At 39.5% G+C, this 25,627-nt stretch overlaps 1 protein-coding gene across 1 annotated transcript in view; it reads right to left on the bottom strand.

Annotated features, from left to right (window-relative positions):
* The window catches only part of STK3 (serine/threonine kinase 3), a 272,655-nt gene extending 256,124 nt beyond the window's left edge, over positions 1-16,531 (bottom strand). Inside the window, exon 1 of the mRNA XM_059165944.1 lies at positions 16,288-16,531. Within this exon, the coding sequence (XP_059021927.1) occupies positions 16,288-16,313 (26 nt within the window). The 5' untranslated portion in view covers positions 16,314-16,531. The remainder of the gene's footprint in view (positions 1-16,287) is intronic.
* Positions 16,532-25,627: the final 9,096 nt, after the last annotated feature.

Genomic DNA, 25,627 nt, shown 5'->3' with positions numbered 1-25,627 from the left:
TTGTCAAGAATAATTAGGATATGCCCTCTAGATCTCTTGGGAAACTAATCATGGAGAGGAGGACCTAGTTAGAGAGAAAATCCTGCAGAAGAAAAGAACTTCCAACTCTGCAAGAACAGAGGTACCCTTCCCTTTAAAGATCCTTCCACCTCATTTTGGCTCTGTAATTTTCAGTGTGCTTTTCTTTCATGGCAAATTTCCCTATATTTTACTAATCACACAATTGGCGGCTTTATTACCACTAATAGAAGCTATCTAGTAAGTCAGAACCTTTATTAACATACTGTTATTGCTGCCATATGCTAAGCACTATGTTGCATCTTACATGCAATACCTCATTTAAGTTTAAGTTCTCAGAGCACCTGGGTGTCTCAGTTGGTTAAGCATCTCCCTTCAGCTCAGGTCATGATCCCAGGGTTCCTGCTTCTCCCTCTCCCTCTGCCCCTCCCCTCCCCAGCTTGTGTACTCTCTCTCTCTCTCTCAAATAAATAAACAAAATCTTTAAAAAAAAAAAAATTTTTTTTTAATTTTCCTCTGGGTGCCTGGATGGTACAGTCAGTTTAAGCATCCGTTTTGGCGCAAGTCATGATCTCAAGGTCATTAAGACTGAGCCTCACTGAGCCTCACATAAGGCTCTATGCTTACCATGGAGTCTGCGTAAGACTCTCTCCTCCTCTCCCTCTGCCACCCCCCCCACCCCACATATTCTCTTTCTCTCTCCCTCTAAAATAAATAAATCTTTTTAAAAATTAAATAAGTAAAATAAAATGAAGTTCTTCTCTTCAACCCTAGTTGTTTCATCTTGAATACTGTTAGAAAAGTAAAACATCTTTAAAACACATGAAAGGTTTTCATTCTTCAGTCTTTCAATTCCACTATCAAGCAATGTCAGTCTAAATACTAGCCTTAAAGAATTTTTTTTAAGACTTTATTTAGTTATTTGACACAGAGAGAGAGCACGCAAAAGAGAACACAAGCAGGGGGGCACTGTAGAGTGAGAGGGAGAAGCAGGCAGCCTGATGCAGGGCTTGATCCCCGGACCCTGGGATCATGACCTGAGCTGAAGGCAGATGCTTAACTGACTGAGCCACCCAGGTGTCCCTTAACTAATATTTTTAATTTATACAACAATGACTCTGTCTTGAATCCAGGAAGATCAAACATCTTTTCTATTTCAACCACAGAAAGTACATTTTTACCTCAAACTCATAAAATTTAAGGATCATTTTTTTCTGTTCCCTTTTTGTTTTTTAAAGGCCAAACACTTTGTAAATATTTAGATGTTTAGCTCTAAAGTAATACAACTCATTTTTTTTTAACTCAACTAGAACATATTTAACCAAGTGAAAGCTGTCCTTTTATCTCTTTGGAAAGCTATGTGTTTCTTCAGAAGATGTTAACAGTGACAGACACATTTTTGAAACACTTTAGAAGATATTTTCCAAGACAAATGGTTTACAATCACTATTTCTTCTAATCTTCATAAAACTCAAAGAAAAGGTACTATTACTACCTCCATTTTGCAAGATGGAGACTTAGAAAAGTTAACTTACCCCACCACTGCACTGAGTAAATGGCAGGGTAAGACAAGAACCAAAGTCTGACTCTAGAGCTCTGGCTCTTAATTGTTTGGTTGTAAGTATCGCTGTTTTAATAGTAAAAGAGATGTGATTTGATGATCTCATAGAGGATTTACTTTTTACAAAACTGTTTTAAAATGTATGAGGGTTTAGTTAATTACTGGCACTAGAATGAGATGAAATCCACCTAAGAAAACAGATGCTCTACAATAGACAGAAGACTATTTAAAATTAAAGTCTTATTTTTCAGCTCTATCATACCATTTCCTCTCAAGTTGGGCTCTTTGCCCAAAAGTACTCTAAACTTATAATTTCCTGGCAAAGAGCTTTAAAGGAAAAGAAGCTGAGATTTTTCTCCTTCCTTCACCCTTTAGAGTCTTTCATTTTTATTTTCTAAGAATCTTTTCATTTAACCTCAATTGGAAAGTGACAGAATTCCTTTTAATTTCTTGTAACAAACCTATTCAAAGTTAAGAAATGCTGCAACATACTCCCTAGCTTTAAAGACGTGTTACTACATTCACTTTAATAAACTGAATTATTTAAAAAAAAAAAAAAAAAAGAATCCAGGGGCGCCTGGGTGGCTCAGTGGGTTAAGCCTCTGCCTTCGGCTCAGGTCATGATCCCAGGGGCCTGGGATCGAGTCCCGCATAGGGCTCTCTGCTCAGCAGGGAGCCTGCTTCTCCTCATCTCTCTCTCTGTCTCTCTGCCTATTTGTGATCTCTCTCTCTCTGTCAAATAAATAAATAAAATCTTTAAAAAAAAAAAAAAAAAAAAAGAATCCAGAAAATACAAACATAAAACAGCACATCTGAAAATGCTGACATATTCATTTTCTGCTAAAATAAAGATTAAAAATAATCTAATAAGAAATATGCAGTAATAAATGTCATAACTTTTCATTCAGGTCTTTATGAAGATTTTCAAATACTCAATAACCATACCTAGATTTGAGAACTAAAAAAGAGAACAGAATCTCTAACTGATTAAAAATAAAAAAGAAAACTTGCCAAGGTCTACACATGTACCTGCCATACAAAAAAATCTACCATAATTTGTGCCAAAGACACTACCTACACTTTAAAACGAGGTTTACTCATATATTTTGCTCTTCACTTATTTCCCTACATCTCAAATTTGAAAACAAAATATGAGCATTTAGTCTCTGTACACTCACAACTCATTTCCATCCCTAGAATACTAGAATTAATTGCATTAATCCCAAACATAAATACATTAATTAAAGGTATACCTACATTAATAAAAGTGTCATTTCAGAGAAACCTTGAACTGACAATATTAACATGTGTATCATTCAATGAATTCCGTGCTCTGACTTCTGCTTAATTTTTATAGGCTTTCATAAATAGAGATGGGGGCTGTGGAAACTTGCTGAGTTCAGCTATTTGCACAGACGGACACTATTTTGCTTGATTTCTCAGTACAGTTTTATTGCACAGTAACAGCACATATGAAGCCACTCTCAGTATTTCCCTGTGGTTCTTTGTAAACAAATTAAGATTATAGTGATTTGTGAAAATGTTTTTGCTTTTTTAAATTTGGAGAATTTTTACCTGTTTGGTTTTGTTTTTTCTTTTTAGAAATAAAAATAAAATTTTTAAAATTTCAACTATATCTAACAAAAAAAATGTAATCCCTATATGAAAGATAAATAGTCTAAATACTTTACCCATAGAAATTTAAAACAAACAACTATAAGTGTAGTGTTACTGTATTTGCACAGGTGTAACTGACTCCAATTCACTTTGGTAATAATACCATGAGTCTTCAAAATATAATATTCCAAAATGATAGAAAATTTTTTTAGCTTAGGAATTCCACAGGCTTAAGATAAAATCCTGTTCCTCTTCAGATGCAAAAACTTTGGTTATTTTCATCTTAAATCTTAGAAACTCAGGGAAGTTGAAATAATTTTTTTTCCCCTTCACTTCATATAATGTTCCTCCTCTTAAGTCAAAAGATCATTTCAAGATATACTATGAGCCCTGCAGAAGAGAAAAACACTTCTGGTAAGCAAAAACTGACACAAAGAGCATGCAGTTTACTTTCAGAAAGGAATAGCGACTGTCAGGTCAGGTAATTATTTCTAAGATAAGTAGCAGTTTAGAAAAGGACACAGTAATGAGAATGACAGGTAACAGTGAAAGACAAGATGAGGTTTAGGGAAAAAACAGCCACATGTATACAGCAACAAAGCTTCAAACACATCAAAAAAGCACCCATAACTGTTTCTATGAACTAAAACTATGAACAATTATATGAACTGTTTCTATGACTGCTTTCATGAACAAGAAAAGCATGATCATTTACTTTTTTTATCAGTTTCAGAAGACTGGGTCAAGTGCCTTCATTTTGGAATGATTTCCATCAAAACTGGCTATATAAAAGTGTTTGTAAAATATTTTTAAAATATAATGCTTAAAGTAGTTTACTTCATTTACTTGGAAAAATCCATTACATGGTATATCATACTGGCCAATGATGCTAAATATAAAGTATAACTATATCACTATTTTGGCAGGCTCTCTGAAATCACATGAGTGTTTTGGGTATATTAATTAAAGCTATCTAATCAAGTGCTGAGAGTCTATATAGCAGGGAGGGGATCCCATTGTCATCATTTGCCTAGTACCTGAATTCTATTCTATGAGGAAAAAACAAACAAAAACAAAAACAAAACCTTGGAAGTATACAATGAGAAGCAAAGCTCATAGAAGGAAAATTCATTCTACCGGGAAAACAGTCATCAAAATACTTTCTTCTCAAGAGTTTAATTTGTATATTTTTAATTTCCCCTAGAATTTCATGAGGCTCCCTTGCTTAATTTTATCCTTATTTCTTATAATTCTTAGAAATTACATGAACTATAGATTTTATTCAGACCAATCATTTCTCTGTGATCCAAACCTCTATGTTACAAATTTCACCTAAAAATGCTAAAATGTTTAAATAGCTGATCATTGGAAAATGGCTACTGTTTGTTGTTTAACTGCAAGATGACAAACTAATTCACATAGCAGTTTATACATATAACCAATGCAGTAATTAATACAGTAAGTAATTACACTAAAACTAATTCCTTCTAAAGTTACATGACATAGCATCAAACGTAAAGTGCCAACGATGTCACTGAGACAAACCTGATGTTATTTATTTGAAAGTACAATAAAACTTAACAAAAGGGGCTAAGATCAAAACTAAAAAGGAATAACATATGGCATTTAAGATTTTGATATGCTTCATTTTGCAATTCATCATACTGTAGACAGGGCTGGATTTATAAAGCAGCCTCGAGATGCCCCTGAATTTTGTTTGTGCATAGATACACTTCTATGTATGTAAGACAAAGCAGGCTAAAAGGTCTACCTTAAAAAATAAGGACTGAAATCTAATCTTATCACTAGTGGTGTTTTTTGTTTCAGATTCTTTCATTTTCTGTATCTTTTTGTTTAAGAAGAAACTAGGTCACCTGAAACATTCAGAGGTGAGAAAGAAGTGAAGCTGGATATTAGGAAACATTGGACCAAAGGGTAACCAAAGTTAAGGGAGGGGGAATGTGAAGGTAAAAGTCCACTCAAAATGGTCTCTACCACAGAATTTGTTGACATACACCCAATTTCTGACTTAAACTTAGAAACATAAAGGTATGATAGAGATATTAGCCAGAGGAAGAAAATGTCAGTGCCATCACATTTTTTGACACAGTACCCCACCATTGGAAAGAATGAGTCAGCTCTGGGCGCCTGGGTGGCTCAGTGGGTTAAGCCGCTGCCTTCGGCTCAGGTCATGATCTCAGGGTCCTGGGATCGAGTCCCGCATCGGGCTCTCTGCTCAGCAGGGAGCCTGCTTCCCTCTTTCTCTCTCTGCCTGCCTCTCCATCTACTTGTGATTTCTCTCTGTCAAATAAATAAATAAAATCATTAAAAAAAAAAAAAAAAGAATGAGTCAGTTCTTCTACCTATGAAAAAACACTATTTAAAATTAAAGTGGCACTAACAAATTAGCGTGCAGGTTGGGGTCCTGAAATACCATTTCTCATAAAAAGAGAGTAGTACTTCTCGAAGAAATGGTTGATTCCAGATCCAGAACAGGAAATGGACATGATGGGCCCCGAATATCTTTTCACAGCAGACAACAAGGAAGCTATGGGTCACGTTGTCCCTGAAAGGCCTTCCACTAACCAAAGATGGGGGCCACTTTGAGCTTCAGCTGCAAGAACTATAATGGATTAAAATCCACCAAATATGTTTAAATCCACTGGCTCATAATGGCACTTAAAAAAAGAAAAAAAGGGGGCACCTGGGTTGCTTAGTCATTAAGCAAGCACCAGCCTTCGGCTCAGGGCATGATCCCAGGGTCCTGGGATGGAGCCCAGTATCAGGCTCCCTGTTCTGTGGGAAGCCTGCTTCTCCCTCTCTCACTCCCCCTGCTTGTGTTCCCTCTCTCACTGTGTGTCTATCAAATAAATAAATAAAATCCTCGGCAGGGGGGGGGGGGTTGGAAGAAGAAGAAGAATTGGTGCCCTTTGGAGAAAAATAGGGAACTAATGCAATTTCTTGAAAACAGGTAAAGGGGAAGAATCAAGCATTTATCCTGTCTTACTTTTATAAACGGTACCACTGCGTAATCCAACAAAAGATGAGGGAGGTGGGGGCGCCAAGGTGGCTCAGTGGATTAGGCTGCTGCCTTCGGCTCAGGTCATGATCTCGGGGTCCTGGGATCGAGCCCCGCATCGGGCTCTCTGCTCAGCAGGGAGCCTGCTTCCCCCTCTGTCTCTGCCTGCCTCTCTGCCTACTTGTGATCTCTCTGTCAAATAAAATAAATAAAATCTTAAAAAAAAAAAAAAAAAAGATGAGGGAGGTGACTCTATAAAAAACATTCCAATTAACAAATGAAAACAAAATGATGTATTTAGAATTTCACCATTTTGCAACATCCAGTGAATTACCAGAAATAAGCACTAACCATCAACAGCTGCTAACAACACAAAAAAAGAGAGATAACTACATACTAAGTGACTAACACAGTCTTGCCAAACACCACCTATCACAAAGACTAAGGGATCGAAATTGAGCCTTCCAGTGTCTGGATCCAGTTACTCACTGGCAGAAGATACAGAAGGCAAAAGAACAGTAGAACTGCACCTTGGGTAAGTAGTCAGCAAAATCCAAGCTGTGGAAAGCTACAAACGTCCTGCATTCTTCAACAGGTAAAGAGAAGAGAAAAGGGATGGAGAACTAATGTAAAATGAAAAGTGACATTTCCCATAAAAACTATTTTTTAATTGGCAAGACCAACCTAGAGCATCTAGCAATGCACATTTGGGTTATTACTATAGAAGTCAATATAAGAATTACTTATGGGAAAAGGCAGCTATGACTAGGATGGAACACTAAGAAGGAAGGGCAGCAGAGTTCTATTTCTTAACCTGACTGGTGATTACGAAGGTGTCCGCCTTAAGGTAATTATCACGCTGTATGTTTATTTTTTACTGATGTTTTATTTTGCAATAAAAAAAAATTTTTAATAGCAGGTTATCAGGACACCTGAATGTTGCAAACACCTAACAAAGGCTTAGTATGATTCCCATTCTCTTGACTAATGCAGTGAAAATAAGAGGTTAAAAAAAGAAGTCAGTGCCCATCATTTCCTCCTACCCACTTCCTCTTCGAAGGGAACCACCTAATATCAGAGCCCAACAGATTCACTTTCCTGGGCGTCGAGAAATTCTAAGAAAGAGACTATGAGATTCCCCACCCTGTTCCTCTCCCAGTCTTCCTCCAACCCCCAAGTTGCTCAAACACAAAATGCAGGAGCCAAAATTCTCTTTCTTCCCCAATTCCCACACCTAGTCTATCAGCAAGTCCTTCATTTCCAACTCCAAAATTTAACTTACATCTGTCCACCCTTCTCTCCATCTCCACTGACTCCACCATCTAACCATGAACCACAGCCATAGCCTCCCAACTTGTTCCCCTCCTGTCATTCTTAACCCTCTACAATCTATTCTTCCGAAAGCAACCCGAATGATCTTTTAAAACAAACTGCTTAAAATTCTGTTTAAAACCATTTAATGGGGGCGCCTGGGTGGCTCAGTGGGTTAAGCCGCTGCCTTCGGCTCAGGTCATGATCTCGGGGTCCTGGGATCGAGTCCCGCATCGGGCTCTCTGCTCGGCAGGGAGCCTGCTTCCTCCTCTCTCTCTCTGCCTGCCTCTCTGCCTGCTTGTGATCTCTGTCTGTCAAATAAATAAATAAAATCTTTAAAAAAAAAAAAAAATAAAAAAATAAAACCATTTAATGACAGCCCATTGCACTTTCACATCCAAATTCCTTTCCATGGCCTGCATCATTGAATCCCTGCCCATCTCTCTGACCTCATCTCCAACCACTTTCTCCCATTTTACAATCCAGCCACAGTGGCCTCATTTCAATTCCTCCCACACGCTATGCTCTTTCCCACCTCCAGGCCTTCTCAAAGCTTTCCCTCTGCCTGGAATACTCTTTCCAGCTGCTCACAAGGATAACTTCTCAAACCCGTATCACAGCTTTAGTATTACCTTCTCAGAGAAGCTCTGTCCAACTACCCTATCAAACAGGCTCCACCATTTTGCTCTGGATGGACAGCAGGATGGTCCTGACGTCATATAGGGCTGACCACTTGTCCTTCAGAATGTCCAGGCAGATGTTCCCCTGGGTGTCCACGTTGGGGTGGTAGCAGGGTGTGAGGAATTTCACCGTGGGCGCATTGTAGGGGTAGCCACTGGGGAACTCCAAGGAGAGCTTATACTGCAGGTCTTCATACACTGTGCCAGCTGCTCCGTGGATGGTCCCCACCCATTTGAAAAGGTTGTCTGATTCAGGGAAGGCTACTCCTATCCTTCATAGTTCAAGCTCCAACTACAGTGTATGTCCTATGAGGTCAACAATCTCAACCGCTTACTTCAACAACATACCCAGCATTTAGCATTTGAAATGCAATTAATTAATAATCACTGAATAAATTAATAAATATTAATTTATTAATTAAATTAATGTAATGTATTAATAAATGAGCAAATGAATGAACTCAAAGCTGACATCCAATTTCTACCATGAGTAATGATCAGTGAGTAAATAAAGCCAATTTTGATTTTTTTCTTCCAAACTTTTTATTTAAATTCCAGTTAGTTAACATAGTATAATATTGGTTTCAGGAGCATAATTTAGTGATTCTTCACTTACATACAACACCAGCACTCACCATAACAGATGATTTCCTTAATACCCATCACCCATTTAGCCCATCTGCCCACCCACCTCCCTCTACCAGCCCTCAGTTTCTTCTCTACACTTAAGAGTCTCTGTAGTTTAGAAAGCCAGTTTTTAGAAAGAAACCGGCAAATGGAGCAACTCAGCAACTCTGCAGACTCAGGAGAGATCATCTGGCTCCAGAGAGAAAAAGTCAAGGAAATTAGCTGCCTATTAGCTTTAATTCATGCTTTCCTCAAATACGTAAAGGGTTCACCCAAATTACAAAAATAATTTTAACTTGCATTCCTTTCCAACTATAGGTCCCATGATTTCAGAAAATCAAAAATCCTAAAAATGAAAACTGATCTGGACAGAGAGTAACATTCCATATTTTGAATATAAAAACTACCTCATCCTTGGAATCACATACGCACAACAATTTCCCCAATTTTCTGAGAGAGAGAGAGAGAGAGAGCGAGCATGTGTGTCTGTGTCCGGACACCAAGATACTAATATTTATATCAAGATATCTGGAACTATCTGAAAATGTTACTCTATTTGACCTCTTTACTAAGATGTCTGATACCATATAAAGTTTTGTTTTATTTCATTTTGTTTAAATATTTTATTTATTTATTTGAGAAAGAGAAAAAGATAGCAAGTAAGCACAAGTTGGGGGGACAGAGAAAGGGAGAAGCAGACTCCCCACTGAGCAGGGAGCCCAATGTGGGGCTCGATCCCAGGACCCCAGAATCATGACCTATGCCAAATACAGATGCTTAAACAACTGAGCCACCCAGGTACCCGATTCATGTAAAATTTACAAACTAATTCAGAACTCACATATACTATCACATGTATACTTATATTAATTACCAGCAACATTAACAGTTTTCTGTAATTCTCATTTTGCTACCAAGTCATTTTGTAAGATACATCCTTTAATATACTTTTAAGATGTTCAAGGCAATCAGCATCTTAATAGTCATGGCATGCAAACAATGAACTTATTTTTAATATTCATACATGTCTATTTACATATTTGTTACTTTCATTTGTCCAATGTTAGACTCTGGAAAAAACAGTTATAAAAAGACAATTGAAATAAAGACTCTGTTCCAAGAGCTAAGAACTGAAATTAGAATAATCCTAACATATGAGGCAATTCAAATAAAATCACAAGAAAGAGACCTGGGACAAATAAAAAAGAAAGTTTCTATCAGATAGTATAAATTTTCTCTTTAGCAGAAAAACCTAGAGACCTTTGGTCCTTAGAAAGGGTGCAGCTGGGAGGGGGTCAGAAGCTGAGGCAATCATAATGATAGCTTTGCATGGGGTCATTCCACACGAAAAGGGACCCGAGTGCCTAATTGCAAGCCTTATGTTGACATATTCTTTTGTGAATTCTGTCAGACATCACAGACCATCATTGTCCATTTTCCCATACTTCAGTCAGAAACGATATACTGTCCTGGTACAGTCAAAATACTGTAGTTTTTAGAGAAGTTTCCTTTCTCCCCTTCAGCTCTATCCTATTGTGTGTATAGGCAGGTACACTCACACTCATCTGGATCCTTCTGTCAATGCCATCACTGAGCTTTTGTGGATCAGGATAGAGTTTGAAATGAAGTCAGTTTCTTGACTGTCACTACTACATATGCTGACAATGTCTTTTCAAACTGCATATCACAACCCATTAGAAGGTCGTGAAAATAATTTGGTGGCTCCTGACCAGCAGTTTTTCAATGAAACAGAACATAAAGGAAAAGAGAAAAATACCAAAAACATCCCACATAGTACATTGTGTGAAACTTCTAATGTTTTAGTTTTATATGTATGTGGGTCTGTCCTGGGTTTCACCATCACTATTTTTTTTTTTAAATTTTTTCAGAGCCACTAATACCTGATGGCCTAAAGTGATGGGACCTTTAGTTCAACACAGACTTCTCTGAACCCAGAAATATTAAATTCAAAGCACTTCCCCCTCTCCTTATAATCCAAACAAGAAATACTCAATTTAGACCTTTTATTATTAAAGCTTTATTGATACACACTTCTGCAATGAACATTTAGATTACTTTAGAAAAACAAGTTTCAACTTAGCCAAGTTTAATACATGTTTACCTTTTTCTTTACATTTCTAACAAATTCTTTAGCACTAATATATGCTATATCTCAGTCCCTTAAAGAACAAAAGATAAATTAATCTTTGCCTTGGGTGGACTAAAGACTGAGCTTATCTCCTGTCTTAATGTGCAACTGAAGTTTGCTCACCAGGACCTGATCCAGAGGTTATAGTCATCCTCCCTGTCTTTAGGAAGAAGAACCAACTGACTGTTCCCATCCTAAGAGCCTAAATCAATTTTAAAGAAGTTGGTGCCACCCCCAGTTAACCGAGAAAAGCCAAAAGAAGAACCAATATGCTTTAGGGACTCAGTCGTTAATGCAAAAAGATGCTCCTGTTTGCTTGAATCTTTTCTTGCCCTTTGAAATACTCAGAACCTCTCCCCTAGCCCGCCTCTGAAGTTGGGAGCGTCCTCCAGGGCCTTCTACCACCTGAGGTTGCTGCCTTTGTTTTGTACAGTCCTCAGGTCATCATCTCAAAAGAAAACTCTAGCTCCCCATTTGTCAATCTCTCCAGTAGTAAGCACAGAAGAATTCTGATCCCAAGGGCACATGAATTAGTAATATCGACACAAAAGGAAGCCCACACCTCTTCTTACTGCCTTCATGATTTTCGCCATACCCTACTATCTGCTTATCTGGTTTGTTGCTCTGTCTCACAACAGCTCAGTTCTAAGAGTCAATAGTTCCCCGCCATCTGTATACCTGCATTCCCAATTTCTGGTCTAAGGTCAGGGCTGCTGATACTACAGGTAGATATGGGCTTTTCATGCTGAGGAATCTATAAATACCTTCTACTTCGTCCTTCTATATCTTCGTCCTTTTACTTTTGCTTTTTCATTCCTTAATTATCTTCTGACTAACACTCCATTTGTTCACAGCAACACTTTCCCTTGGGAAATAACTGTTTTCTTTTCTTTTTTTTTTTATTTTTTATTTTATTTATTTGACAGACAGAGATCACAAGTAGGCAGAGAGGCAGGCAGAGAGAGAGGAGGAAGCAGGCTCCCCGCTGAGCAGAGAGCCCGATGCGCGGCTCAATCCCAGGACCCTGGGATAATGACCTGAGCTAAAGGCAAAGGCTTTAACCCACTGAGCCACCCAGGTTCCTTCTTACCTTCACTTTCCATTTGTGTGAATGTACTTTGTAACCCTAACGTCTTAACTTGAATCTTCAATTTTACTTCCCCCAACTATCTTTTCACACTGTAAAAAAAGAAAATTGCAAAGACTCTAACCATGGCTTAAATCAAAGAACTTTCCTTATCTGTCTCAAGAGTCAATTTCAGGAGCTTACTCCCTTATTATCCTTCTAGTGTTTTCACTGTTCACCCCAACTTTTCCTCCAAGTTTACCTTAATGAATTTTAAATTTTAAGTATCTATTAATCTTATAATCTAACTGAGGAACAAGGCCTGTCTGGTAAAGTCTTCCTCTCCAGCAATGATATTCTGTCCTCTCTTTAACAAATATTATCTATATAACTATCTATCTTCAAGTAACCAGAGTTTTCATGCTACCCACCACCTATCACAGAGACCCATCTCCCCTTTTATGAATGTTCTACTCGGTGAAGATCTCATGCTTTGATCATTTCATTTCCTCTTCTATCTCTTGCAACTTACCTATCGTGTGGTCATTTTTCTTTCATCCCCTACAAAGAAATCTGAGAAACCCAACTTACTGAAACACTAATAATTAAAAACTACTTAATGGACTTCCATTCCCAGAGGGACCTTATTTTCATAAGGACTTATGAAGACCTCTGTGGCAGACCTGTTAAGGAAATCTAAGGAATATAAAGCTATTCTGATACCTCAAGTCAGTTACTATAAGTGATCACATCCATTGTCTGTATTTAACACAGCCTTGTTGGTGAGACCAAGTCAATGATGTGAGGTAAGAAAGGCCTTCTAGAACCTCTAGTCATGACTTTCAGATCTGGCTGCAAAGGGGAATCTCCAGCGCCCAGAGGAAAAGAATGGCACCCAAGAGCAAAGGCAGACACGAACACCCAAGCCTAACACTAGGTCAGATATATACGAACAACATGATAAAAATACAAAGACACATATGGTATGAGAATAAGAAATACCCAATTCAGGATAGTGACAATCCTTCAGGGGATAGGGAGGGAAAGCAACTGAGAAGAGATATACTTAAGAAAATTCAACTATATTCACAATATTTTATTTCTAAAGCTGGGTACTGTGATACATAAATACTAAATTAGCTCCTATTATCTTTTGAATATCTAAAATTTTATAACTGAAGAAAGAACAATATGAAGATGGCATATAGTCAAATGGACATCATATTAGGAATATAGAGAAATACCTTGGGCTAGAAAGCACTCAAATAAGATACTTTATGAAACAGGCCTTGAAGGAAGAATAAAACACAGATTACTAGCAAAAAAATAACACAAACTTCTCTAGAGGAAAAGGATGAACAAAGGCAAAGTTAGAAGTATCCACGGCCTACAGCCTAAATAAAAAATAAAAGGGAAACTTGAGGAGGAGAGATTCATATTGGAGAAGAGTAACAAAAGCCTGGGGATTAAATCCAAGACCAAGTGCTAGGGATCTTGGGTACTAAGTAGGCTAGTGTGACCCAACACCAAAAAAAAAATTTTTTTAAAGAGGAATACCATGGTGGAAGTGCTGTTTTGACAAATCAGAAGCCATGTGCAAGACACATTAAAGCAAACAGTGTCTTATGGATCATTAGGAGTTTCTGTAGGGCAGCAAAAGGGGAATAGAAGGAGGTAAGGCACTGAGAACCAAGTCCTAGTCCCCTGCCTCTACTCCAAACAGAGCCTTTCTGCTAAAAAATTTTTTAAAACGACTGCACTAAAGTACCTAGTTGGAAGGCACTGCTGTAAATCAAGTATGAGGGTCATAAAACCCAAGAATGGGGTAATCGTATCAAAAATGAAAAAGGGAAAAGAAAATGAATCCAGACTTTTTAATGGAGAATTCAACAGGACTTAGTGACAAATTAGACGGAATAATGGAAGTGTGGATCTGCAAGAAAAAATCAAATATACCAACCGAACAGCAGCTGCTGGTCATACAGATCTGAACATGAGCAGCGTAAATGTAACCATGTAAAAAAGTGTCTCAGTCATATGAAAGTGCTACTTAAGGCCGCAAAGCAAAGCGACATTCCTACAGGGATTAGGAAAAGAACAAGAAGACGGCCCAGAGGACTGTGCAAAGAAATGACCACCATATCACGGAAGGCTAAGAAAGTGAGTCTTTACAAAGAGGTAGCATGGTATATCGTGTGAGTGCACAGCCTTTGCAGCCAATCAGACTCAGGGTTCTGGCATCTCCTCCACCTACTTAACTTCTCTGAGCTTCATTTAATTAGCAAAGAATAAACTAACAACATTTAACATCACGGAACACATTACGGAGCCCTGTGCTAAGTGCTTTACACATGACCTATTTTAATCCTCACAACACACTTTACAGATGAAGAAATTAAATTTAGAACTAGCATAATAAGCTGCAGAGCCAGGATTCCTGTTTCTTAAGACAATAAAATAAAGGAATGTATATACAACATTCCTGGCAAACAAAATGACCTCAAAAATGGCATCTATATTTTATTATTAGAAGGTAATGATCCATAGGGAGAACACAAAAACTCACGGTCAGTAATCCCTGTCATAGTCTTCCATGTGGCAAACTCTTTCAGTGTCCTCAGCTACAGAACAGGATTAATACCTGTGATCCAACCTACTTAACAGGGCTGCTATGATGATATTATGAAAATGAAAATGCTATGAAAAAATTTTAAGTGATACTCGAATATATGGGCTTAATGACACATATCTTGCTTTTCAGAAATGCTCTCCTGGATCAGCGTAAGTCTCTCTGAAAGAGAACTAAAAATAAGCATGTTGGATGTGCAAGCCCCACTTTGAAAAAGTATAAATGACATGGAATGGTTATATGTGCCACCCACATGTCCCCCTGACCCTTCTAGGTTTTCCAGAGTCCCTGCAAGGACGGGGGATCGCTTATACCTATAAGCAGCTCTGATAACTTAGAGCTAATGAACAGATCCCTTCTACTTCAATGGGGAGTTGTTCGAGTTGACCTTAGGGCATCATCTCAGAGATGCCCCCTTACGGTCCTTCCAAAATAGAAGAGAAAAAATAAGTCACCAATTTTTTTCTATGGTATGAAAACTGGGTGCCCAGTCAATACTAGAGTTCAACACAAAATACCAGATAAAAACTATCGAGGGCTCTGATAGCAGGTCTCTTTTGGAAACCCTTCCACAACTCCCCCCCCCCTCACCTTTTTTCACCTGAACAGATGGTTTCCAGGCTTCAAGGCTCATGTGTCTAGTCACACAATTCACAAGAGCTCACAAAGTTCCTACCTTTTTAATTATTCCATGTCCCTGAATATATCACCTTTCATCTAAAGATCTCTAAGCATCAGAACAGGGGAACTCCTCAATCTTCACAACAGCACTCTCTGGGAGAAAGATTAGTACCTTTATTTCATAAAAAAATGAAAGACAGATTAAATGCTTTAAACACCACCAGTTAACTGATGTTGATTCATTCTTGGAGGGAAAAAAAATGCACCTTTTGAACTTAAAGCTACGGAGAGCCTTGATTTAGGACGACCATTTCAAAATACTTTAAAAGTATCCACTGTTACTCTTACTCTTCCAATATCTTAAAGATTAAATATAAACAGTAAATACCAAAGCATCACTATTTTTATATGCCAGAAGGAAAAAAAAAAACTATATGGGGGAGGGGTTCTAATTTAAGATTCCTACTGTCTTGCATCCATAAATACTTTTGAACTTGAGGGGCGTAAGGGGAGGAACACCTGTCAGTGCAGTATATGTACAAGTTTTACACACTGTGTAGCTATTAATATTGAGTTCTTTAAACTGTTAATAACCCGCCTTCTCAAATAAAAGGCAGCATTATGACAAACATTTGACAAGAATGCCTACATGGCTGTTTCCCAGTTTCCCATCTCCGGGCTTCGTGAACTTGCCAGGAGGGAAAAGTCCGCCCGGCCCGGGAGTCCGGCCGCGGGGAGCCGGGCGCTGCCCCGCGACTTTCCACGCTGCCAGGCCCGGCTCGCGGGAGAGGCGAGGTTCGGCCTCCCCGCGGGGCCCTCGGCCTGTGGACAGACGCGGCCCAGCACTCGATCCCGCCTCCTGACGCCCGGCGCGCCCGGACCGGGCCTGGCAGGCGCAGAGGGGGTCGCGGTCCGGCCCGGCCTAGCCAACCCCGCCGGCGGCCGCGGGCGCCGCCTCCTTCCTTCGCCCCGCTCCCAGCGTTCGTTACCTCTTGGGCGCTGGCGGCTGCTCCATGGCGGCCGAGGACAGAAGAAGGGACGCGGTGGGCGGTGAAGGCCGGAGGGAGGAAAGGAGCCGGGGCACCGGCCGGCCGAGCGCCGGGAACCACTGGGGGAAACTCCAGGAACTCGGACCAACTTTCCCGTAACTCCGCGGCGGATCCCCCTCCCGTCGGGAGTGCGGCTCCTCCCGGCCCGGGCCGCCCCGCCCCTGGGCCGCCGGCCGCGGGCCTCTGTCCTGGGAGAGTAGGCGGAGCGAGCCGCGGCCCAGGCTTGGTAGGCGGAGCCAGGCCCCGGTGGGGCGGGCGGGGTCGGGGGCGGAGGGACGCGCCGGCCACAGCGCTAGGAGTGGGGAAAAGGCGCTGAGACCGGAGGAGCTGGGGGCTAAGGCCTAGTTAGGACTCAGAGCCGGTTTGGGCCGGAGCACCTTCCTTTGAGCCGGCCAAGAGCTGCCGCTCCACATTTGCCTCCATTGCTTTTGCCTCCATCCCATTTGACTCATTTCTTTGGATTTCCCAAACATCCCAAGCATCTTGGGATGTGCAGCCTTTTGAAGTGTTACTAACTGCCCACGCTTCCCTCTCTAGTTGTTTATAATTATTGGCTGTTCTGTCCCCCGCCATCTGACGTTTGTAGCTACAGCGCTAGGGATACCACTGAAATTTCTTGTTTGATGTTGGTTGTGGACAAGCTCCTCACTACACTTCACTGTAATTACGTCTAATTACAAAGAAAATAATTACCACAGTGAGATCTCTCAGTGCACCAATTTAAGTGTGCTGTGGTCTTGCCAGCTGTTCACTTGGGTAACCTGGAAAACCCATCACAAATTATGTTGCATAGAAAAGTACTCAAGAAAAGTTTGTTTTCTTCCTTCTTGTCACCCTCTCTCTTGCACAGGTTCCCAAGGCCCTTAGCTCATTGTCATTTGATCCCTGCCTGCATCTATCTTTTTTGTGTTATCACTGAACCTGAAAACCATATATAAATATCTTTCTTATGACCATATACAGGTGATGTGTAATGAGTTTGCTTGCTTTCATTAGAAATGATCAAGAAGTAGAGTCATAGAGTTTTCTTGAAGATTAGAACAGTCTATGAAGAGAATGTTAAATAAAGGAACCTTATGAACATTAACCCAAATCAGACTTGTTTATTAATATTGTTTTCTTTTTTGCATTAAGTTTCAATATGTAATAAACTTACATGATTTATTCTCAGAACATTATATTCCCTTCTAAAATGAGTTATGTTAAATTTAAGACCATTCATGGTTGAAACCTGAAGTCAAATTCTGCAAACAAGAGAAATTATTACAAATTTTATACTCATTTTCATGTATTAAAGAACTACAGTCTAACAGTTCAGAAGTAACAAGACAACAAATAGCTTAATTATTAAAACATAAAAGCCAGGAAAAACCTTTGAAATTATTTCATTCTATCCTTCAATTTCATCCTCACTTCCATACCCTAGTTTCATCTTCTTATATTTAGTCAGAAAATTTTCTTACAGGGGCGCCTGGGTGGCTCAGTGGGTTAAACCGCTGCCTCCGGCTCAGGTCATGATCTCAGGGTCCTGGGATCCAGTCCCACATCGGGCTCTCTGCTCAGCAGGGAGCCTGCTTCCTCCTCTCTCTCTGCCTGCCTCTCTGCCTACTTGTGATCTCCCTCTGTCAAATAAATAAATAAAATATTAAAAAAAAAAAAGAAAGAAAATTTTCTTACAGAGAACATTTCATCCTCTCTTCTTAAAAAACTGTCACACTTTAAAATGGTCTCTGAATTAAATTACCAATCTTAATCTCCAGAAAGCCTTTCTGAGTCAAACTACCAGTACCCCCTCCCACCGCCCCCCACACACTATCGCTGACATTTAAGTTGTGAAAGAGATACCTCTCTTCCATGTGCCCATAACACACTGTGCTGGCTTTTGCATGATGCTTATTGCACTGAACTGAAGTTCTGGTCATCCTAACCATGAGTCTACTGAAAATTAGACCTTGTCTTTACCCTCTATCCCTCGCAAAACAAGTATCTTGGATATAGTAAGGTTGAATGGTTTCTTTGTCCCCCCAGATTCAATCTCCATTCTTTCCCATCTGCCCTGTGCCCTAGGGGCTGACCTATAGGGCCGACATCACTGAGCTCTCAGCTCTCTGGCTTACAATTGGGTCTGAAGATAAGGAGACCCAGCAAGAGTTCATCTGAGGGAGTTCATCTGTTCCCTTCCTGTGAGCTCACCAGGGGGCCCAGCTCTCCTTTCTTCCCCTCATCCCTTTGGGCCTACAGGTAGTGATTTCTCTGCTATTTCCTGGGCTCCTCCTCTATTTGCTATGTGCCCCTAGACCTCAACCCTCCTCAAATGATCCTAATTTGAGTTTTCTACTAGAATTCTGACTGAGATACCCATAAAGAAGAGTTGTGGAAGGAAGAGGAATAATATCAGAAAATAAAGTTCTGAAGTCTTTCCTCAGTTTGAAAAGGAAGAGGGTTAGCACTTGTGCATTATCTCACTAATCCCTTAAAACTACCATGTAAGGTAGCACATCCATGTTATAGGTGAAGAAACCGAAGTTCAAAGGGGTATAAGGGAGCTCCCCCAGGCCAAATAGAATATCTACATTCTTTTTTTTTTTTTTTTCTGACAGAGAGATCACAAGTAGGCAGAGAGGCAGGCAGAGAGAGAGGGGGAAGAGACAGATGCCGGGCTCAATCCTAGGGAGACCGATGCGGGGCTCGATCCTAGGACCCCGAAATCACGACCTGAGCTGAAGGCAGAGGCCCAAACCACCAAGCCACCCAGGTGCCCCAAATAACTACATTCTAACCCAGGCCTTTCTGACTCTCTTATCCCACTGTAAGTCAGTCAACAGATGTTCATTTAGTTCTTATGTATATCAGCACTATTCTAGGTGCTGGGAATTCCTCAGTGATAAAAACAAATAGACCATAATTCCTGTCCTCATGAGGTTTATATTCTAGTTAGGGAAACAGTAAAAGAAATATGTACCTAATTCATAAGATTTGGTTTTGAAAACTGGCAAGGAAGAATAGAAAAATCGGGAAATGGGAAATAATGAAGAGGAAAGGGATGAAATTTAGATAGGGTGGGTGGTGAAGGCATCAGCAAGAAGATGACTGAGGAAGTCAGGGGAGCACCATGCAGATGGGAAGGGAAGAGAAACCTGAGGCCAAGTGAACAGTAAGTGGTAAGGCCTGGAGGCTAGTGTGCCTGGTGTGTTATATTATTAAATAAAAATAATTGTTTTTCTCCTGAATTACTCAGAAAACAAAACAAAACAAAAAATGCCTCAAGTCTCTATTTTAATTTGTCTATGCAAAGCCAATCTGAAGATTCCAGGAAGGAAAGCATAGAGATTATCATTCAACCTGCAAATAAAAGACAGAAGCCTTTATGAACAATTGAAAGCTGTAGGAAAATTTGATATGTACAAAAGGGTCACTCAGCTTCACTTAATTATGAAAGTAGCGTAATTTGTTTCTGCTTCCAACAATTCCAGTTGGAATTCAGATTAAGGGCACACTTTAGATCACCAGAATTCTCAACTAGGTGTTCCAAGAGAAATGTAAGAGAAATCTGATATTTGAGACCTCGTTCTTTGGAATAACAAAATTGCTTTTGTGTCACCGAATACACATACCACGATGTTTTATGAGTCGAAAAATACTAACATAAAGATTATTTCCTTGTTATACTTGTTGCTGCTTTTTATTAAAACTGGATTTATGTTACTCTTTTTTATCATTTTTATGTGTACTTGAAAAATAATACTACTTGACAACTGTTCATCTTTTCTACTATTACTGGGAAGAGTTTGGGGCAGAGACAAAGCTCTGATCAAATATATTACATTATGTAACTTTCTATTTGCAAGGAAACTTGGAAATATTTCCTTTCAAGAGGCAACTTAACAAAACATTTTCCCTTGATAATATTTCTCTTTTCTAACCTAATTTTATAGTGAGCTGGAGCTAGCATGTTACAGTTGAATTCAACTACTATTCTCTTTTATCATAGCAATCTTAAACTTTTATTTCACTTACTTGTTTCTCTGACAGAACCATAAGTCTCTTGGGATTTAGGACAGTATCTTATTAGCATATGTAGTCTCAAAAGTCTGGCATATCCAGTAACTACAAGAAACACCTTCAACTGAATTTTTTTTTTAATTTTTATTTATTTATTTGACAGACAGAGATCACAAGTAGGCAGAGAGGCAGGCAGAGAGAGAGAGGAGCAAGCAGGCTCCCTGCTGAGCAAAGAGCCCGATGTGGGGCTTGATCCCAAGACCCTGGATCATGACCTGAGCTGAAGGCAGAGGCTTAACCCACTGAGCCACCCAGGCACCCCTCAACTGAATTTTAAAACAAGAAGCCAAGAGGTAGGTGTTTCTAGGTTTGATCAATTCTTTCATTTACTTCCATTTCCTGCTCTGCTATGCATAGCAGGCTCTCACCCTCCCCTCAAATGATGGCTGCCAAATTCCAAGCATCACATGAAGACATGACAATGCCCAGTAACAGAGGAGGGTTATTTCTTTCTGAATACCATTTTTCAAGATGGTGGAAAAAAACATTCTAGAACCCTCTCTGGAGATGTCCCTTCATGTCCTTTTGGTCAGAATTGTGTCACAAAACCACTGCTGGCAAAGGAAATTGGGACCATGAAAATCTATTCAGAATAACGGTGATTCACCCCATGAAGCTGGGCTTGTAGCTGAGATAAGGAATGGACTTCCCTGAAGTTTATGGCAAGGGAGAAGAACAAAATTGGGATTCTCTTATTGAGGGAAAAAAGAGAGGAACTGTTAGTAGGCAATAGCCTACAATTTATGCTTATGTTTATAAGTTCCTAGAACATTATAGTCACTGAATAAATGTTTGTTGAATGAATGAATGGCTTTCCATACAACAAAAACATCAGAAATTTTAAGAGACATAGGTAATTGATAAACTACTTATTAAGTGAAAGTTAAGTAGACCATTTGTCATTTTATTTCCTCTCAGCTCTAAATTCATCCTTCATTAGGTGCTCTGTTAAAATGGAACTAGGTTCTTTAAATCTTTTTCTTTTTTTTTTAAGATTCCATTTTTTTAATTTTAATTAATTTTTTAAAATTTCTTTATTTTTTATTCACGTACAATGTATTATTAGCCCCAGGGGTACAGGTCTGTGAATCATTCAGCTTACACACTTCACAGCACTCACCATGGCACATACTCTCCCCAAAGTCCATAACCCAACCACCCTTCAAATCTTTTTCTTTATCAGAGAGAATAATGTTAGGCTCTGTCAATAGAGAGCCATGGAGACACATTGCAAAAGAGTGTTCTTCTCTGATTTGTATGTTTTCCGTTGGCAGATTCCAGCCCTGGGAACTGCTTCTCAGCATCCTGAAAGATGCAAGGCTTCTCCGTAGTGAGCTCCTGCAGGGCAAGGCAGATACAGCACTCAGTGGTCCCCACCCAAACTTGCTTCTCCCTGGAGCAGTTTCGGTGCAGAGTGCTTCCAGTGAGAAACCTCACCATGAGAAGTTTTCCCGAGCGACCTAAGAGAAAGGTTTCTGGAAAGTTCTAGAGGGCAGATTTCCAGCAAGTTCCACCAGCATGGCACCACAGCAACTTCTCTGCTGTTCAGTGAGACAAAATTGTGTCCTCTCCAACAATGTGTATATCTCAAGCCCTGGGCACTTCTTTTTGGGGACTGTGTTTTAGTCTCAGAGGGATTAGTCCTGATTTCTACTATTCCTACATTCTTTAGAGTTCTCTTTGTCTCTTACTAGCCAATCCCTTGCTACTCCAAACCCCCATTACAGTTAATAATTTTTCATATTAAACTTTCTCTATTCAAGTAACCATGTGGTTTCTGTCTCTTGTGGCTTCTGTATCAGACTGTACCTTAACCCATACAGAGAATGATAGCAAAGAATTTCAGGCCCAACTGTAAACTCAGGAAAAGAAATTATAAATATCAGATTGATTCTATTTTCAACTCAATACATAATTATCTGCACCAACAGTTCTCAAACTTTTTGGTCTTGGGACCACTTTGCAATCTTAAAAACTATGGAGAAACTTGAAGAACTTTTGTTTATGTGGGTTATACCTATCTATATTAAGAAACTAAAACTCAGAAACTTTTTTTTTAAGATTTTATTTATTTATTTGACAGAGAGAGATCACAAGTAGGCAGAGAGGCAGGCAGAGAGAGAGAGAGGAGGAAGCAGACTCCCTGCCGAGCAGAGAGCCCGATGCGGGCGGGACAAGAGAGAGAGAGAGAGAGGAGGAAGCAGACTCCCTGCCCGATGCGGGACTTGATCTCAGGACCCTGAGATCATGACCTGAGCCGAAGGCAGCGGCTTAACCCACTGAGCCACCCAGGCGCCCTAAAACTCAGAAACTTTTAAAGCACAAGAGTATACAAGTACACTTTCCATTAGCCATCAGAGGAATGACATCATCACATGTCATATAGTGTCTGGAAAATTCTCCCATACACTCATGACAGGATAAGGTGAAAGGGCAAAAATATTTTAGTATTGTTTTTTAAATAGTTTTGATTTTGTAGACCCCTGAAATAGTGTTCAGTATCCCCAGAAGTACCCAGATCACACTTTGGGAATCCACTGATTTACATTAACTACATGTTAACGCAATACCTAGGATCTATGGGGGAAGAGCTATGGAAGATACGGTCCTTGCTAAGAATAGAGTTTACTGGGGCACCTGGGTGGCTCAGTGGGTTAAGCCTCTGCCTTCAGCTCAGGTCATGATCCCAGGGTCCTGGGATCGAGCCCCGCATCGGGCTCTCTGCTCCGCGGTGGGCCTGCTTCCTCCCTCTCTCTCTCTGCTTGCCTCTTGGCCTACTTGTGCTCTCTCTCTCTCTGTGTCAAATAAATAAATAAAACCTTTAAAAATTTAAAAAAAAAGAATACAGTTTACTTGATAATATAAAGTATATATTTGATTTAAACCTTATATGATATGATCAATAAATTCTGTCATTCATAAATAAATTCTGTCGTTCAGAAAAGTGCTGTAGTTCAAATTATTATGGTCTAGAGCTCAGCCAAACAATAATGCCTTCCATTTACAAAATCCACCCTCCTTATAACATGTTTCTGTTATACACAAAGATAAGCTCTAGAATAAGCTGAAGATATCTCAGATCTTCACAGCCATGATTGGTTAAGACACTGAACATGGGGACAGAACTAAGGAAAAAAAGAGCCAATGCTAAGAACCTTGGCAACCTCCATCAGTTAGAGTCTTTGCATGACTGGACTTTGTTATGTTAATATCTGGAACTTAAGTTCTAGAAACAGTTCTGTTCCATGTGTTCATAATTTATATTTTTTATATATATATATATTATATATATACACACACACATACATAGATATATATGTATTATATATATATATATAATATACCTGCCTGTGGTCTATACCTGCCTATGGTCTCTGAGTACTTTCTAAAGTGGTCTTGATTGAACCAAGCAGAAGGATGGTGTGCTTACTTCCAGGTCAGGAAAGCTAAGAAAACAAGAATGGCCCCCAACATGTAGAGGTGACAGCAGTTAACACTACTGGGAAACTGGACAATGAGACCTAGGGCAACAGGATAAAAAGGGGAGATAGATAAAAAGGGGACATCCTTAAGCCAGTCTTGGCGTGTGACACAGTCAAATCCAACTCTCATGGAAATGCTGAGGAAAGAAATATATGGCATATTCACACAGCACAACTTCCTAAAAATCTTTACCCATCGTTCTCCCTTTCTCCCAGGTCCTCATGACAGCCATCCATTTTGCTTCTCGCTTGTTCACCCAACTCCTACAGTGCTTCTCTCCCTCCCTCTTTCTCTCCCTCTCTGGGCATGCTCACACTTCCTCTCCCTCTCTCCTGCAGTTTACCTCCCTTTGCTATTACTTCAGGCCTTTTCGTAGGGAGAATAATCTGACCTCCTTCTCTTCAGTCCTGTAGCTGTTCTAGCTCTACTTAGCTTTGTCAGCACAACATAGTTCTAGGAGACAAGAAATGAAGGATTTTTCCTTAAAAGGGCAGGGGAAGCAAAAGAGAAAAAGACTGCGAATACTCAAACATGAATATTTTTGTTCCTATCAAACATTCTTTCAATCAACTTTTTTTTGCTGTTGTTAAGTTGCCAGGCACAGACAATGAGGTATGACCTCTTACCCTGAAACTATGGGATTTTCCTATTACAAGCTTCCCCATACTCCTTTTTTTGGATTCTTTTCCAAAGGGAATGATTACTTTACAAAAGGTAATTTTTTGCATAATGAGCTGATTACTTTACAAAAATTAGCCATGGAAAACCTTTACATGGTTAATTTCCCTCAAGCATTTAAACTATGATTTAAATTTTAGTCTTCACTGAGAAAGAAGGTAAGATGACTGTGGTTTCTACAATTTCTCTTGAAACAAAGAGTCAAAGGCACTAGAAAAAGTTACGTTAAAGGCACCTAATTGCTAAGTCACCATTGACAAAGGACTATTAGATTACCACTTTATATTTAGCCACAGATGAAGGAGAGGGAGAGAAATAGAGAAGATTCTAGACACCACAGGCTTATGCCTAGTAAACTGAAATTATTTTTTTAAATGTGAATCAAGAGTAGTAAGAGCATTGAAAACATAAATAAACATAACATTAATTTTTATCCACATTAGTTATCTATTGCTGCATAACAAATTGCTCCCCAAAATACCAACTTAAAACAACACACATTTATTATCTCTTAGTTCCTGTAAGTCAGGAATTTTGGTGCAACTTAGTAGGGCCCTCCAGCTCAGGGTCTCTCAAAAGACTGTGGCAAAGGTATTGGTCAAGGGTGGTCACCTCTAGATCTAATCTATAAATTTAATGTAATCCCAATTTGTTAAATATCTCAAAAAAACCTTTTAATAGGATTTAAAAAGCAAACTGTCAAGTTCCAATCGAAGAGAAAGTACATAAAAGCACCCATACGTTTTTGAAAGAAAGAACAATATAGAGATTTGCCTGTCAGATGGCAAAACACATCATAAAATTGTGGTAAGTACTTAACATGAAAAGAGGCTCCAATATCACTAACCAATCATCAGTAAAATGCAAATCAAAACCACAGTGAGATAATCACCTCACACCAGGCCCCATGGCTAGTAACAAAAAGACAAGAAATAACAGGCGTTGGTGAGGATAGGGAGAAAAGGGATCCCTTGTACACTGTTGTTGAGAAGGTAAATCGGAGCAGCCACTGCGAAGATAGCATAGAGATTCCTTAAAATATTAAAAAAAACAGAAC

The sequence above is a fragment of the Mustela lutreola genome, chromosome 3, assembly GCF_030435805.1.
Source record: "Mustela lutreola isolate mMusLut2 chromosome 3, mMusLut2.pri, whole genome shotgun sequence".
In the NCBI taxonomy this organism is placed as follows: Eukaryota; Metazoa; Chordata; class Mammalia; order Carnivora; family Mustelidae; genus Mustela; species Mustela lutreola.
Note: the sequence above shows the minus strand (reverse complement) of the source record. Positions and strands in the feature narration are given on the sequence as shown.